Source organism: Podarcis muralis, chromosome Z (assembly GCF_964188315.1).
Source record: "Podarcis muralis chromosome Z, rPodMur119.hap1.1, whole genome shotgun sequence".
NCBI lineage: Eukaryota > Metazoa > Chordata > Lepidosauria > Squamata > Lacertidae > Podarcis > Podarcis muralis.
The window spans coordinates 12778180-12794944 of NC_135673.1; the positions used below are offsets into that span (position 1 = coordinate 12778180).

The 16765-nt window shown below is 46.5% G+C and overlaps 1 protein-coding gene across 5 annotated transcripts in view; it reads right to left on the reverse strand.

Annotated features, from left to right (window-relative positions):
- SCAI (suppressor of cancer cell invasion) overlaps positions 1-14722 on the reverse strand; it is an 86640-nt gene extending 71918 nt beyond the window's left edge. The window contains exons 1-2 of one of the 5 annotated variants that reach the window (XM_028714416.2): positions 14526-14722; positions 12084-12170 (exon numbers count right to left, since the gene is read on the reverse strand). In XM_028714416.2, coding sequence (XP_028570249.1) covers positions 12084-12170; positions 14526-14572 — 134 coding nt within the window. In that variant the 5' untranslated portion in view covers positions 14573-14722. Of the gene's footprint in view, positions 1-10823; positions 10925-12083; positions 12171-14525 lie in introns of those variants that run through there. The other 4 variants (XM_077922522.1, XM_077922521.1, XM_077922523.1 and 1 more) reach the window with 4 other exon arrangements.
- Between the last annotated feature and the right edge of the window lie 2043 nt (positions 14723-16765).

Consider the following 16765-nt stretch of genomic DNA (forward strand, 5'->3'; position numbering starts at 1 on the left):
GGACCAGTGGTCAGAGGTGATGGGAGTTGTAGTCCCAAAACAACTGGAGGGTCGAGTTTGGGGATGCCTGCCTTAGAACAAGGCAAGGCAGAGGGGTTTGGTCGTTTTCTGGTTTCCCAGACAAGCAGCAATAAATGACCCTAGTTCTGAGACAGGGAACCCTTTTCAACCCACATTCCCTTGAAGGCACCCCTCTGGGTGGTGGGCAAGGCTAGAAGCATAAAGTGGGTGGAACAATGAACAGTGATTTCACCTTTGCACAGTAGGTTTCTTTCTATACACCCCCAGCAGTCACCCAGTGTATGGCTCTGCTTCCTTGTGGACCACATCAGTGAGGCCAAGAGGTGGGTCTTGTCCTCTGGGCAGCCCAAAACCTCCATACACAGTGCCCAAGCTTAAGCTCTGGAGAGGTCATGTTGGTGCTGTTAGCACTGCAGAAACAATGTAGGAGGCAACTGCTACAAGTTACCAGTTTCTGCAGTCACAGCTGGCGCTGTGATTCTCCAGTGGTTTGACCACTCCCAGAGGCACACTCCATTGTCTCTCAAAACATATACCGTAGATGCCAACAATATCACACACCCCTCTACATTGTCCAGGCAAGGAAGCAGCATTATCAGAGTTCAGGGACACATTCTAGTCATGCAAAGTAGGTAGGTAACAGACTGGGGAGGGGTATGGACTGGGGAGAAGGGAGCAGGTTTTGCTTAGAAAGAGTCCAGAGGGCCAAACAGCAAGGTGGTCCAAGGCATTCCAGCACCTGAGGCAAACTTCCCACTGCCAGATCCCCCCCCCCCCAGCAGTGGGGCTTTGCTATTGGCTCCTCCCTTCAAGAGAAGTTGCTACAAAGCTGCACCACACTGCTGGGCAAGAGAACAGTTCTCCTCCCACCCGTCAGCAAAGCTGGGTGGCAGAACAACTCCCCTCTTGTTCACTTGGGAGGAGGGGAAGTGTTCTGCAGAGCTTTGCCACCAGCCCCTTAGAGGCCAGGGAGACCAGTAGCAGTCTTCTCTCTCTTCTCCCTCTGACCATCATTGTCCCACCACCAATCCCTGAGCTCTTAGCCTTCTTCCCTTGGGGTTCCCCAGCTGGTTCCTCCCACCATTCTTTTGCATCCAATCCATCTGTGACACTAGTAGACAGAGGCGTAAGGAGAGTTTCACTACTTGAAGTTTCAAAAGGTTGATGCCAAGAGTTTTCTGCCAGAGACCAGAGTCCCCAAGACTTGCAAGATGAACTCCTCAATCTCTCAAAGAGCCATCAGTTGTCATTGTTTGTGATGGTTCTACAAATGGACTTCCTTAAGACAGGTGCATGGGAGACACCCACCATTTCAGTGAGTGCTGGATCAAAGGTATCAATACCTCTTGATTCAGACTGCTAATTATCTAAAGTCAAATCAAGTATCTTTATTGCGGTCCATAGACCCACAAAACAGTTTCAAAACAAGATACAGTTAAAACAACCAACCAGCAGGCGAAAGAGACCGAGGTAGTCATTTTGTTATGTCTAGAGCATGATAGTCTTTGATTCTTGCAACCTCCGAAAGAAACTTTTCCATGGTCAGTGTAATATCATTTGACCTATCCTCCAGAAGGTATTTAATATGGGAGACTTCAGATTTTTCTGGCAGATTTGCTAGTAAGGGTTTGATCAATTGATCCTTTGCTTGCTCATCTAAAGATGAAAACCTGGGGTGGGTGGAGCTCTGGAGTGAGACCTCACTCATTAGATAGTGTTGATGGTTGAAATCCTAATTCCAAGTGGAGCTGCCAGAGATTAAAGGCAAGACTAGGAACAGCTAGAAGCCTGATGAAAGTTTGCATCTCTGGGAAGTGGAAAAGATATTGAACTCTTTTTTAGGTTTAAGAAAACCATGATGTTGCAGATCATCTAGGTAACGATGTACGTATGTTCCTGCCCCAGTGCCACTAAACCATGGGAAGGCAAACTAAGGCCCAGGGCTGGATCTGACCCAATCACCTTCTAAATCTGGCCCGCGGAGATGGTCTGGGAATCAGCGTGTTTTTACATGAGTAGAATGTGTGCTTTTATCTAAAATGCATCTCTGGGTTATTTATGGGGCATAGGAATTTGTTCACCCCCCCAAAAAAATATAGTCCAGCCCCCCCCACAAGGTCTGAGGGACAGTGGACCAGCCCCTGCTGAAAAAGTTTGCTGACCCCTGCAATAAACCTCGGTAAATCTCCTTGGAGATGAAGAGAGGCCAAAGGTTAAGTCTTGGAAGTGGAGCCGTTAGGTCTCATACATGAAGCACCAATGTCTCCTGCTTATGGGAATATGAAGATACGTGGGGAGACCATTGGTATCTACATATCTCACCAAAACTTAAGACATACAAGAATTGACTTTAAAGTCTCCATTCTGAATTTGTGTTTGGCGAAGGAATGGTTGGCAGGTTTGAGATAGAGAATTGTGCATGTTTCCCTGTTATTACTTTTTTGGAGCAGTTAACACCACTGAGAATGGGACTCTGACCTCTCTGTTTTGAGGAAACTGGCTCTATGATGTGGATCTCGAGAAGAGGCATAATGTCAATTGCATTCCTTTGATGTATAACTGGATTGAGAGACAGGGGAACTGACACCCCCCCCCCCATTCTTTGAATTCCAAAGCACAGCATGGTACTGGTGTCAAGGGTTCCAGCAATTAGAAGGTGTTAAGAATTGGACATGGGGGCAGGAGGGAGGAATAAAACTGACCACCCAACACATTTTCCTCAGAAGGCAGAGTAGAGTCAGGCGGAGATAGGCTGTTGGGAGTGCAAATAATGTCAAAGCTTGGGTGCCCCCCCCCCCAGTGCTGCTGCTGCCATATGGGATTGAAATCACTTGCAAGAGCAGGTGGACTTGGAGGAATCAAAGGATTTAGCCTGCTTACAGCTTTTCTTACTCCAGACCAACGGGACCTAGCCCAAAGCTGGCTGTTCTCCTCCCCAGAAAGGAGATTCAAGCAGGCTGGCAAAGGAGGAATGAAGCAATTTGTCCCTCCACCAGCAGCTGATTTCACTTGCCTACATAGAATTCCTGGTCACTTTTGATCACCAGTGAATGGTTCAAAAAACAAGACTGCTCTAGTTCTGCAGAATGCTGCCTTACACCCTTACAGTGAGTCAAGACTTTGGTCCATCTAGCTCAGTACTGTCTGCACTGACTAGTAGCGGCTCTCAAATATTTCAGAGAGGGTTCTTTCCCAGTAGTACGGAGAGATGCTGGTAATTGAACCTGGGACCTTTTGGATGCAAAGCAGCTGCCCTACCACTATTACCCTGATAAGACGGTTCCAAAGCTGCACTCTTGCTGCTGAAAAAAGCCACAGCAGGTTTTACTCCAGAAAGAGATGGAAGCAGCACATACCTTTTTAAAAATTGGAAATTCATAAGGAAGAAAATGAGCTCACAGATAGGATTGGCCCACTAGCTCCTCGTCTGGATGCTTCCACCTCTTTTCCTTCCAGATTTTAGTTTATTGGAATAAGAACACACAAACACACACCACACTTCAATTCCTCGTTGCCAAAACAAGGCTCCTTTTTGCTTGGCTGCTGCCAAGAGCAGATCCCACCCTTTGTAGTTCTGGCAGAGCTGATAGAAGGAGCTGGAACCAAATGCCAGAATAACTTGATATTTCAGTTCAAATGTCAGTTACTTTGCAACAACTTACCCAAGGCAAGCAGAGGGACAGTGGGGGATAAAGAAAGAAGAGTTATCTCACTTCCAAAAATGTTTTCTCTTGCCACTACTCTGCCCTGCAAGCAGATGCAACATAGAGCATTTCCAATCATTCATGCCACAGTCAGAAATGTGAAGATCCAAGCATTACACAATCAGGTTTATCTTGGGTCACAAAATGCACTCTAGGTCTCTAACAGTGACAGTTTCTGCCTGTATGATAGCTAAGAGCTAAGAGCATCTCTCATGGATTTGGCCTGCTAAAATCAGCAGTAAGATGGCACTGGAAGTCAGCAGCTGGAAGCCCCAGGGTCAAATGCAGCCCCCTTCAGTATCTTGAGCTGTCTCATCCCAAATGCAGCTTAAGGATAGTCTGGTGCCTTATGCTCCACCTCAACCATTGAGATCCGCTTATGCAGAACTTCGGGTGGTTCCCTATGCCACTGACATTTGGTTGGCCTTCACTAGGGACCAAGCCCAGCTGCCAGGCACCTGGGAACTGGGCAGCAGAAGCCTGCTTTCCTTTGCCAATGCACAATCTGCACTTTGCCCTTTAAGGCTCCCAGTTGCACATAAGAATCTGTTGCTCCCCCTGCCTCATACCTGATGTCACATAAAATATGGGGCAAGCGGGCGTGTTTCGGGTAAGGAAATTACAGGCAATATTTGAACCCCTGGTGGGCACAGGGTTCCCCACCCCTCTTCTAAAGGGAAACAGGAAAGAGGAGAGCACTCAATAGTAATATGCTGGGGAAACAAGATGAGAAGTCCTAAAGGTACTAAAAGACGACAGTGAAGAAGAAAAATCAAAAGATGCACAGGTTTCAATCTTGCACATTCTTTAGAGAAACTCTAAATACCCTTGCCATAATGTTCCTGTTTGCCTACTAATAAATGAGAATATGAGCGTTTGTCCTCTCTTTCTCTCTCTCTTGGCTTTGCAGGTTAACTTTCCCAGTCTAGAGAATGGAAAGCTACGAGTATGCCAATGAAGAACAAATGCTGTTCCTTCCAGGAGTCAAAACATATAATTTTCCTGAGAATGTGGAAGCTCAGAGTGTATATGTATTTGAGTCCCCTCACACCAACAACATTCTTTTCCTTGCTGACTCCAAGGCAAAGATGGTGAGCTGCTCTATTATTGGGTGCCACTTTATTTTCCAGGACAATAGTACAGTATATTTCACTCGCTGAATGTTTGCCCAGAGTGAGTACTTGGGCTCTGTTAAGAAAAAAAGGGGGGGGTGCCAAATAGCAAAGAAGGTTTCACTGTTTCAGATAACACGAACTCAGGTCTGGTCGAGGCATTACATGCCACACACCCCAAAAGCGATGTATCACTGAAGTGTGGAATTTCTCAAAGTTTTGAAAAAATACACCACCACTAACCCTCTCTCTGTGAAAGCATGGGGAATGGTCGTTGTTGTTGTTTTTAAAACCCCAGGTTGATTTACAAGCTGTAGGGCTGCCAGTTTAAAGAAGAGTTTGCAGCTTAGTGATAGATCATCTGCTTGTCATGCAAAAGGAAATAGGTTCAATCCTGACATATCCAGTAAGAGCTTGGAGAGATCCCAGTTTTAAATCTTTTGAGAGCCATTGCCAGACAGTGTAGACTGCTGAGCTAGATAGACCAAAGATCTGACTCTGTGTAAGGCAGCTTCCAGCATTCCTGTTTAATTCAGCCTCTGTATTCAGAACCATGAGAAGTAGAATCTTGATTTATTTTTAAATGAAATGCAGCAACAGAGCACATGATTTGTACACAGAAGATCATAGATTCAATCCCTGGTATCTCAGGGTATGGCTAGGAGAGAACCCCGTCTGACACCCTGGAGAGCTAATGACAGTTAGTGTAGACAATACAGAACTAGATGGACATGGTTTGACACATTATACAGTGGTACCTCGGGTTAAGTACTTAATTTGTTGAAGAGGTCCGTTCTTAACCTGAAACTGTTCTTAACCTGAAGCACCACTGTAGCTAACGGGGCCTCCTGCTGCTGCTGCTGCTGTGCCGCCAGAGCACGATTTCTGTTCTCATCCTGAAGCAAAGTTCTTAACCCGAGGTACTATTTCTGGGTTAGAGGAGTCTGTAACCTGAAGCGTATGTAACCCGAGGTACCACTGTAAAGGCAGCTTCCTTTGTTATCATGCGTCAGATAAATTGGTTCTACAGGGCCAGATATAACGAGCTGGCTACCCTTCTCACAATGGATGAAGACTATCATGGGTGAAGACTATCTGGGACAGTTCTAGGGTAGAGAGAGCCCAGGCAAAGTACCCAGTGGTGGACCCTTCCTGCCTGAGCCACAGGTCAGCAACATCTGGAGGGCCAAAGGTTCCCCACACCTTAGACTGAATTCTAATCTACACTCAGCAGAACAAGTAAATATATATATTTCTTAATCTTTTTTTAAAATTCTAGAGTATTTTAAAATAACCAGGTTTAATTTTCAAAACATGTTAAAAGTATATACTTGCAACATCTAAAAACTGAATCACATATGACTCTAAGGTCCAACAGATTCCTTCATTGACTCACTGACAATTTACCGTAATTTCCCTAAAGGTGGAAGTACCTAACAAGGGGTTTATCTATCTTGGACCTGGTCCTCACTAACATTGAGGAAATGATTGATGAAGTGGAAGTACTCGGAAACTTGGGAAGAAGTGATCATGTCCTCCTGGGTTTCGTGATACAGAGGCAAGGAAAAACTGAGTGTACTCAGACATGCACTCTGGACTTTAGGAAGGTCAATTTCAAAAGGCTTAAGGAGCCATTGAGTGAAATCCCATGGTCAGAAATACTCAATGAATAGGGAATCCAAGATGGATGGGATTTTCTTACAGATGAAATATTGAAGGCCCAAATGCAGACAATTCCAACAAAAAAGAAAAGTGGGAGACATCTAAAGAAACTAGTGTGGCTGCATGAGGAGCTTAAAGATGAGCTGAGATTTAAGAAGGGCATGTATAAGAAATGGAAGAAAGTAGAAATCACAAAGGAAGAATATACAGAAGTAGTCAACAGCTGCTGGGAGGTCAGGCAGGCCCAAACTCAGAATGAACTGAGGCTTGCAAGACAGATTAAAAATAACTAAGTTTCTTTGGCTATATTCAAAGCAAGAGGAAGGTCCTCTGTGTGGGAACACAGAGAAATGCTATTGGGTGACAGAGAGAAGGCAGAACTGCTCAACACCTACTTTGCCTCAGTCTTCACCCAAAAGGAAAGCAGTGCCCAACCTGGTGATAACAGAATAAATGATGTAAAAAGGGAGCTGCAGCCCAAGCAAGAAAAAGAGGTGGTAAGGGAACACCCAGCTACTTTCAAAGAATTCAAATCTCTAGGACCTGATGATCTGCACCCAAGGGTACTAAAGGAGCTTGCAGATGTAACATCAGAGCCTCTGTTTATAATCTTTGAGAATTTTTGGAGAACAGGGAAGGTTCCTGTAGACTGGAGGCAAGCAAATATTGTCCCCATCTTCCAAAAGGAGAGAAAAGAAGACTCAGGTAACTACCAAACATCAGATTGACATTGAGACCAGGAAAGGTCCTAGAGCAGATAATTCAAGAGTTGGTCTGTGAGCTCTTAGAAAAGGATGCTGCGATTATGAAAACCCAGCAAGGGTTTCTCAAAAACAAGTCATACCACACAAATCTCATTTCTTTTTTTGATGGGAGTTACAAGCTTGATGGATCAGGGGAATTCTGTGGACACAGTGTATCTTGACTTTATTAAGGCTTTTGACAAGAATCCCATATATTCTTGCAAGGAAGTTGGTAAAATGAGGGTTAGACGAGGTAACTGTTAGGTGGATTTGTAGCTAGTTGTCTGACCAAACCCAATGAGTGCTCCCTAATGGTTCCACGTCATCCTGGAAAAAAGTGTCAAGTGGGGTGTCGCAGCCTACCTAGTGGCAGTGAAGGCAGCAAAGAAGGCATATATTGCTGCCTCCATTGCACCCTCATTATGTAATCCGGCAAAGCTTTTCCTGGTTGTACAGGGCCTTTTGTCTGGAGCACAATCTAGTCCTGTTGTGTTGGGTGAGTTTTAGTTGGTAAGGCTTGAGGAGGTAGACAAGGTGCCTTCTCTGAGGTGGTTCCCCATGTGTGGAATGCTCTCCCAAGCGAAGTTCGCCTGGCACCTTCATTATACACCTTTAGGCGCCATTGTTGTTCAACATCTTTATAAATGACTTGGAATTGAGGTGGTGCTCATCAAATGACAACAAACTGGGAGGGGTAGTGCCCCAGAAGACAGAATCAAGATTCAAAATGGTTTTAACAGATTGGAGAACTAGGCCCAAAGTAACAAAATAAATATGATTAGAGACAAATGTAAGGTTCTGTACTTAGGTAGGAAGAACCAGATGCACAAATATACAATGGGGGACACCTGGCTTACACTGTTCGAAATTAACTAGTCGCCAGTCCTTTTTTGTGACTCAAGAGAGCCATCTAGCAACCAAATTAAGATTTGCAGTCACCTTGTTTGCCAGTGAAATAAATCTCCCCTGCAGGTGAGCAACTAAGCTTTTCCATGCTACTCCCCTGAAGACTTTTGATGTGCTAAAGAGACTCCAATGTGGCACTGTTTGCATAAGTAAACAAATAACCTGCAAGGCTCTCTTGGGGGTAGGGAGCAGGAGGGGAGATTTAAATCCCAAGCAGGAGACAAAGCAAACTCCTATAGAGCCCACCCACCCCCACTGCTCCCTCTGTCTCTTTTTGCTTTTGTTCCACTGTTAATGAGGCACCAGGTTTCAGCTTACTTTATTTGACAATAAGTTTACTTTGTTTGTTTGTTTGTGGACATTTCTTTCTTGTTTACATAATGAGGTGCTGGAAGGCTCCTTGGGAGAGGTTTGGGACCTCCTTTCTTCCCCCAATATTTAGTAGAAATATTATGGCATTTTTAAACTTAACACATTTAAACCCACTTAGTAAGTCTGGCATCTCGTTGTCCCATTGGCTGGGACAAGAAAACACTCTTGAGAGGACATGGGCACCCATCAAGGGAGAGGGGGAGGAAGGTGCTTACATTAATCTTTTAATGTTTTAAAAGATTCTCAGATTCTGGATATTAAAAGGAAGGCCTGCAAAATGCACTAACGTTTACACAGTTAGTTTGCCACAGTAAATGTGGCATCCCAGGTACCCAGAACCTTTCATGTAACAGAACTTTGAAAGCTCGGGTATACAGGCAGTCCTGCCAAAAAAAAAAAAAAAAAAAAAAAAAAAAGAAGTTATCTTGTGAATGGAGACTACTGCTCAAAAATAACGAATCCCAATCTCATTTGCTTGGATCTATTTCAGGAAGATCTATTTCAGTGTAGAAATGGTTAGGATTGTGCTGTTAGGCCTGTTCTTCTAAGAAGTTTGGTTATAACAGGCATATTTAACTGTGACTGCAGTACTTGCTGAAGCTGCGACACATATTGAGCGCTCTCTCTCTCTCTCTCTCTCTCTCACACACACACACACACACACAAGTATTTATAAATGCTTACGGTTAGCCACTATTGCTGAGGCTGAGCCCCATTTATGTTTGTGGTGTCAAATTAAGAACTGCTATTAAAAATGTGTTATTAACAACCTGTCACTGATATGAATTGTGTATTGGTTTATGTGCTTCAAAAAAATAAATAGAAAGTGCTGCTGCAATTGGAGGGGGGGTGACTAGCCATTCTGCTTTTACCCCTGTAACCCAGGTTCGAGGAGCCATTTGGCTCCTAGCTTTTCTATCTCAGTTTCTAACACTTCTGGCTTACTAGTACTACATGTGAATCAGATCTAGGAGTCTTAATGGACCACAAGCTTAAGTCAACAGTGTAATGCAGCAGCAAAAAATATTAATGCTATTCTAGACTGCATCAACAGAAGTATAGTGTCCAGATCAAGTGATAGTACCTCTCTATTCTGCTTTGGTCAGCCCAACCAGATGATCAAGGGTCTGGAAACAAAGCCTTATGAGGAATGGTTGAAAGAATTGGTAGTTTAGCCTGAATAAAAGGTGACTGAGGGGAGATATGATAACCATCTTCAAATATCTTAAGGGTTGTCACATGGAAGAGGGAACAAGCTTGTTTTATTCAGCTCCAGAGGGTAGGACATGAATCAATGGCTTCAAGTTACAAGTTACAAGAAAAAAGATTCCGATTAAACATCAGGAAGAACTTTCTGACAGTAAAAGCTGACTGACAATGGAACAGACTCCCTTGGGAGATAGTGGGCTCTCCTTCCTTAGAGGTTTTTAAGCAGAGGTTGTATGGCCATCTGTCAGGAATGCTTTAGTTGAAATTCCTGCAATGCAGGGGGTTGGACTAGATGACCCTTGGGGTCCCTTCCAACTCTACAATTCTATAACTATTGCTCTACCATTGAGATTTTCCATACCACCAACATCCTATAATGCACTGCAGGTGAGCTACATGGCCAGAGGTTTAGGATTATGATCTTAGGCTGTACAAAAGCTCAATTACTTGCACATCAGGCAATATACAAATTTCAGAACAGGAAACCTGACCAGGTACAGAAAAACAGAGCCCAGTGTCTTAGGAAAACTCCAGAACACAGACCTGCCTGCATTCCCATGTAATTCACTGGGCAATCTGTTTTTTCACAACAGAATTCACAAGATGGCCTCTTGGAGTTCTGCTTGGGCCACATGTAAATGGGCCCAAACCTCAAAACTATAAATTGCACCTGCAAAACTACAGGAGGTTCAGCTCAGTTCTTGGGGCACCAGCACAGCACAGCTCCCAATAGTCATAATCTTAACAATTTTGCCCAAAGAGAATTTTCAACCTGACAGTGCTGGAAAACTGCTAGTAACATTACACAGCAAACACTTGAAAGAAAATAAGATGCAGAAACCCGAGCCACTTGTAGAATCAATAATGCCATCAAGCAGAGGTGGGTGAAGGAGCCAGAGAAGGAGAGTGGCAGCTAGGAATCCATGCAAAACATCTGCTTAATAATGAAACCTTCAAAAAGCATCTACTGCATTTCCCCCCACCCCATTGCTGCCTCCTCCTCCAGAGGAGTCAGTGTGTGCTCGCTCTCTCTCTCTCTCTCTCTCTCTCTCTCTCTCTCTCACACACACACACACACACACACACAAACTCACCTGCAAACCCTTCGGGATTCCCTTTGCTTTCTACACCTTTGTGGATACACAGAGAGAGCATCCTGCTCAAATGGCGGTGGGGTGGGAGGGAACACAAACCTGCTACCTAAAGCTCTTCAGCTATGGCAGAGCACTCCAGGAATGCAAGGCAAGGTCTCCTGACAAATAGCAGAGACTAGGGGGGAGGGGGGTTGCAAACTTCTCAAGCCTTTCCACAGCATACACTGCCCAACAGACTTTCCTACCACAGTTCACAACAGCATGCATCACACACAATTTTTTCAGGTAATATTTTTCAGCCATTGCCCACAGCTGCCTCTCTTCTTCTTCTTTTGCAAAGCAATCCAGACACCAACAAAAAGGGCAAGTCTGTGAGTGCAGCCAGCCAGCAGACCAGCGTTCAGCAGAGAGCTCACATAGGAAGTGTTGATTCACATGCATGCATGCAAGGAGCTGATGTCATTTCAGTAACTGGGGTGGAAGGTATGTTTTTCCAGCAGTAGGTAAGGGGAGTGGGGGAGGGAGACTTCCAGAACACTCAAGAGTCTTACATGCCAGAGGCTGTTTACAACACGTATTTTAAGGGGGGGGGCAGATAAAACCTGTGGAATAAGCCCGTTGCTACACACCAGGGAGTGATGCTTTGGTACAGAAATTAAAACCCTAGACTGAAGAATGGGAAGCCAACAGGAAGTGCAGCCAATATGACTGCAGTGTACATTTCCAGACAAGGCTCTTCTAAGTCAAAGAGAGATGCAGAAATGAGTGTACATAAACACTGAGAAACACACTCCCTTGAGTGTTTTCTTTTGGGGGGGGAGCATACATCCAAGAAGATGGATTGTTCCCTCTTAAGAGATTCCTCCTCAAGATTTGAGGGGTGAGGCAATTAATTACCTTCCTGTAACTAGCACTAAGTAAAATCTCTCTCTGCAGTTACAACCCCGTTTAGAATTAAGAGCCAGTCAAGGGGTGCAGTTCCATCTTTATCTTCTCCAGGGCAACGGCAACAGGAAAATAAACAGAATCTGTTCACCTATCAGTTCAATTTTTCAAACCAATCCCAAACATCTTTTCTGTGCCCCTCCCCCCAACCACCACACAAACAAACAAACAAACAAACACACACACACACATACACAGAGACACACACAAAGGCACTACTACAGTAACAGGGAAAGCAAGATCAATAGAGGCTACTGAATCTGTCAGCACTAAATTGGGGAAGGGTCTGGAGGAAAGAGATGCCCATCCTCTTACCTGCTTTTGCGCCTGCGATGGGGCTTCTCTGCCAGGCCTGTGGTTCTGGAGCGGGGGCAGGGAGAGAGAGAAGGCAGTGACAGAGGGCTGCGGGGACAAACAAGGACAGGACGACAACCCCACTCCACCCAAGACGAGCACACATCAACAGCCACCTCTACAATCACAGTTTACATACTTGCCTGCGTTTGACAGAACATTACATTCAAAGACATCTTAAGCATTGGAGAGCAATGGGGATCAATGGGTGCAAAGCAAAAGGCTTCTCTCCTTAGGAGATCATACGACTCCCACATGAGACAGGTGTCACCCTTATTTGGAGTCTTTTCTTCCCTATACACACAGAAGCAAAGAACGGATCACTTACACCTTTCCTAGCCCACAAGAACATTGCCCCTATTTTGTAGTGACTTTGCTCCAGGTGGCACTGGGTAACAGCCATGCCACCCCCTCTTGAGGACTCCAAACTCTTTACCCATCAAGTGCCCATACCTATTCATAGGTCACTTCACCTTGCACCCAGTGCAACAATATCCCTCCACTCAATATATGTCACACACCTTTGACCCAAAGATGAGCTGTTCCTTGGCCAATGAGACTGACACCTAAAGCAGTATCCTCCACAGCTTGGCACCCATCCTACACCTATTCAAGGTCAACGACAGCCCACCAACCATACCTATGACCCAAATCTTTCTCTTGACCATCACCTTACCAACACCACCAGCATCCACATGAAGCCTGTATCTTCAATGGTCCCATCCCAAGCCTCCTGTTCCCACAACATCCTACAAAGCAAACTGTCTATATCCTCTGCACCCCAAATTCAGGATAATTCATTGCATAAATTCCACCTGTCACATACAGTGCACCTACAAGCAACACCCCAAACATTAAACTCTCAATCCAAATCCCTCACAGTACAGTTATTCCAACACCTCCAACACCTCTGCCCCCAACTTCCAACCCCACTCCCCCATATCCAGAGTTCTCATACCACAAATCTCTGAACTAACCACATTGCCCCACTCCCCCACACCTTTCTACCCCAACCCCCTAACTCTTCCCAGCACCCTCACGCTTCTCTAATTCCCAATATTACACAACCCAAACAAACCTCCAAGGCAGCCTCAACCCCTTAAAAATGTACTTCCCTTTCAACTCAGCCTCTACTCACCCTTTAGACCCCAAACCCATAAAACAACTCTAACCCTTCTGGTGCCTTCTCCCACTTCCTACCCCTGGCTCCTCAACCCCCAATTCTCTCTAGGCTCCAACCCATCACTTCTCTACCAACATCCCTTCATACCCCAAACCCTTCCTAATTCTGCAGACAGACTCCAAATGTGAGGGCCATATTCTCTCATAAGCCACCCTTTTGGGGCAATGTTCCTGTTATGCCTGGGGCCATAGGAAAAAGTGGAATGCAATCATCAACCTACCACACTCTTTTACTTCTAACTCGCACACAACCCCCCTCAAAGGAACCTCACCACCCCAAGTCATGCTCCCCCAAGCCATGCACCTCAACCCACATTTTTCCAGACACCCCACAACTCAGCCCCTCAAGGTGAAGGCCTCTCTCATTGCCCCTATCCTTCACTCCTCTACCCCTGTTCATGCCTAAGCCAAGTCCCTCCATACTTCAGCATATAAACCCTCAGCACAGCCCGCAAACCAACTCAACCCCTAATTCACACATCCCAAGACAACCCTCAATCCATCCAATAGCCCTTCGCCCCTCATGCATCTCGTACCCCAAAACTCCTCACTATTCCCCCTTTTCCCCCAACCCCCCCACATCTCAGTCTTCAATTGCAATTCACTCTATAGACCCCAAGCTTCCTTTCAGTAACCCTGGACCCCTCCCCATGCCCCCCATGTTAGCATACAATCCCCTAACATACAGTAGTCCACAGCCCATGATAATGTTCCACTCCTTATTCTCACGTATCTAACCCCCTCCCACTAGGCAATACCCCTCAAATCAGATGACCCTCCCATACCCCCAAAGCCCTCCCCATACCCCTCCCCATGCCCGCTCTCTCCTCCAGCCTCCTCATGCCCAACTCCGGCGCCCCAATCCCTGCCCAGACGACTCCCAGTCCATCCATGCTCACCCTTCTCATGCCCCGGACCCTTCGCCATCTCCCTTTCTCAGCCCCCCAACTTCCACACGCCCTGCGCCCCACAAGCTCCCAGCAGAGCCTCAAGGCATCGGGAAGCCCTTTCCCCCAACCCCCCCCCCGCACCACCATTTCCCCTCCTCAGCCCCACCACGTCCACACGACCTAGACGCCCCCAATGCACCAGAAATCCCACTGCCCCTCACCATCGCCCCCATCTTACACACGCCAAAAAAAAAGACCTCGCTGAAAGGGACGCTTCCCACAACCAACCCCACACCCGCTCCACCTTCGGCCCCTCCCACGCGTCGCTTACCTGGAGGCCGGGCCGGTGCGGGGCTGGCGAGCCGCCCCTCTCACCATCCGCGCTCCCGAGCGAGGATGGAGCTGCGGCAGCGGCGGCAGCAGCGGCGGCGGCGGAGCCTGCTCGCTCCCTCCCTCGCTCACTCGCTCGCTCTCGGCTGGAAGGGAGCGATGCCTCCACCTCAGCCTAACCTGGGCACGGCCTCGCTCGGCCCGCCCCCGCCGCGCCACTCCGGCGCCCTCATTGGCCTCGCGGCCCAGGAGGAAGCGTCCGATTGGCTGGGCTCGCCGCCGCTCTCGCCTCTGAGTCTCCAGGCACTCGCCCTCAGAAGGGAGAAGCGGGAGGGGGGACGGGGGGGGTGAGGGGTGTCACAGAGCGCCATCTTGAGGGCAAAGCGAGGCGTTGCTCTGAAAGGAGAGGCAGGTTTAACGTATCCTGCTAATCTGTTATAACGGGTGTTTTTTTCCTTTCAATTTTGATATCTAACTTTTGATATTTTAAAAAGTTGTTGTAACCCGCCCTGGGACAAGCTGGTGAAGGGCGGGTAATAAATGTATATGATGGAGGTGGTGGTGGTGATCATTCCTGCGAACAGCAGGGAGGAATGGCTGAGTGGGATGGGTGTGGGATTTTCCATATACAGTATAATCTGATATCTTTATAATCATGATATGCTAATATAGTGAACTCAGTTATCCCAAGTGTGAGTCCATTTGCAGCCGAAACGTAAACCACCATGCACAAGAACAGGCTTGAGGGGGGGGGGACCCTGAAATTTTGCAGAAGTATAAAAAAATTATCTGGGGGCTGGGGGGTAGAGAAACCCCAAAACAGCACAAAGAGGTGTGAGTATGCTCGGTGGCAGATAATGCTGAGGCATGCACACGTTGGTGGGGGGAAGAAAACCAAGGGGAAGTTGAATGGAGTATCCTGGACCCCTTAGGTAAAGGTAAAGGTACCCCTGCCCGTACGGGCCAGTCTTGACAGACTCTAGGGTTGTGCGCTCATCTCACTCTATAGGCTGGGAGCCAGCGCTGTCCGCAGACACTTCCGGGTCACGTGGCCAGTGTGACAAGCTGCATCCGGCGAGCCAGCGCAGCACACGGAAACGCCGTTTACCTTCCCGCTATAAAGCGGTACCTATTTATCTACTTGCACCCGGGGGTGCTTTCGAACTGCTAGGTTGGCAGCCGCTGGGACCGAACGACGGGAGCGCACCCCGCCGCGGGGATTCGAACCGCCGACCATGCGACCGGCAAGTCCTAGGTGCTGAGGTTTTACCCACAGCGCCACCCGCGACCCCTTAGCCAACCCAGAATGAAACCACTGGAAGAAGTAAGAAGCCAAGTTACTGACCGGCTACAGTATCACCAATTACATGATATGTTTAATTAGATAAGAAAAATTGTTTTTTGGACCAAAGCTCCTCAATCTGAAAAAGAGCTATTGACGAACATGGAAAAATTATTGTCCAAAATGTATAAACTAATATTGTTGTTGTTGTTTAGTCGTGTCCGACTCTTCGTGACCCCATGGACCAGAGCACGCCAGGCACTCCTGTCTTCCACTGCCTCCCGCAGTTTGGTCAAACTCATGTTGGTAGCTTCGACAACACTGTCCAACCATCTCGTCCTCTGTCGTCCCCTTCTCCTTGTGCCCTCAATCTTTCCCAACATCAGGGTCTTTTCCAGGGAGTCTTCTCTTCTCATGGGGTGGCCAAAGTATTGGAGCCTCAGCTTCACGATCTGTCCTTCCAGTGAGCACTCAGGGCTGATTTCCTTAGGTTTGATCTTCATGCAGTCCATGGGACTCTCAAGAGTCTCCTCCAGCACCATAATTCAAAAGCATCAATTCTTCGGCGATCAGCCTTCTTTATGGTCCAGCTCTCACTTCCATTCATCACTACTGGGAAAACCATAGCTTAACAACTATTATTGTAATGGGAAACAAAAGATGAGCTGGTTAAAGTGTCAAATACCCACTGGGCAGTGGATATAGGATATAATATAGACTTAAACCTCTGGGAGAAACTTTGGAAGAATGATCTGAAATTTACTGCATGCCACACACTGAAAAAGAATTATATGAAAATTATGTATAGATGGTATTTAGCTCAGATTGGCTAAAGTGTATTATGTGGAATCGGACTTATGTTGGAAATGCAAAGAAGTAGAAGGAACTTTCTCCCACGTGTGGTGGACATGCAAAAAAGTTAAAGTATATTGGGAAATGATATATAATGAGATGAAAAA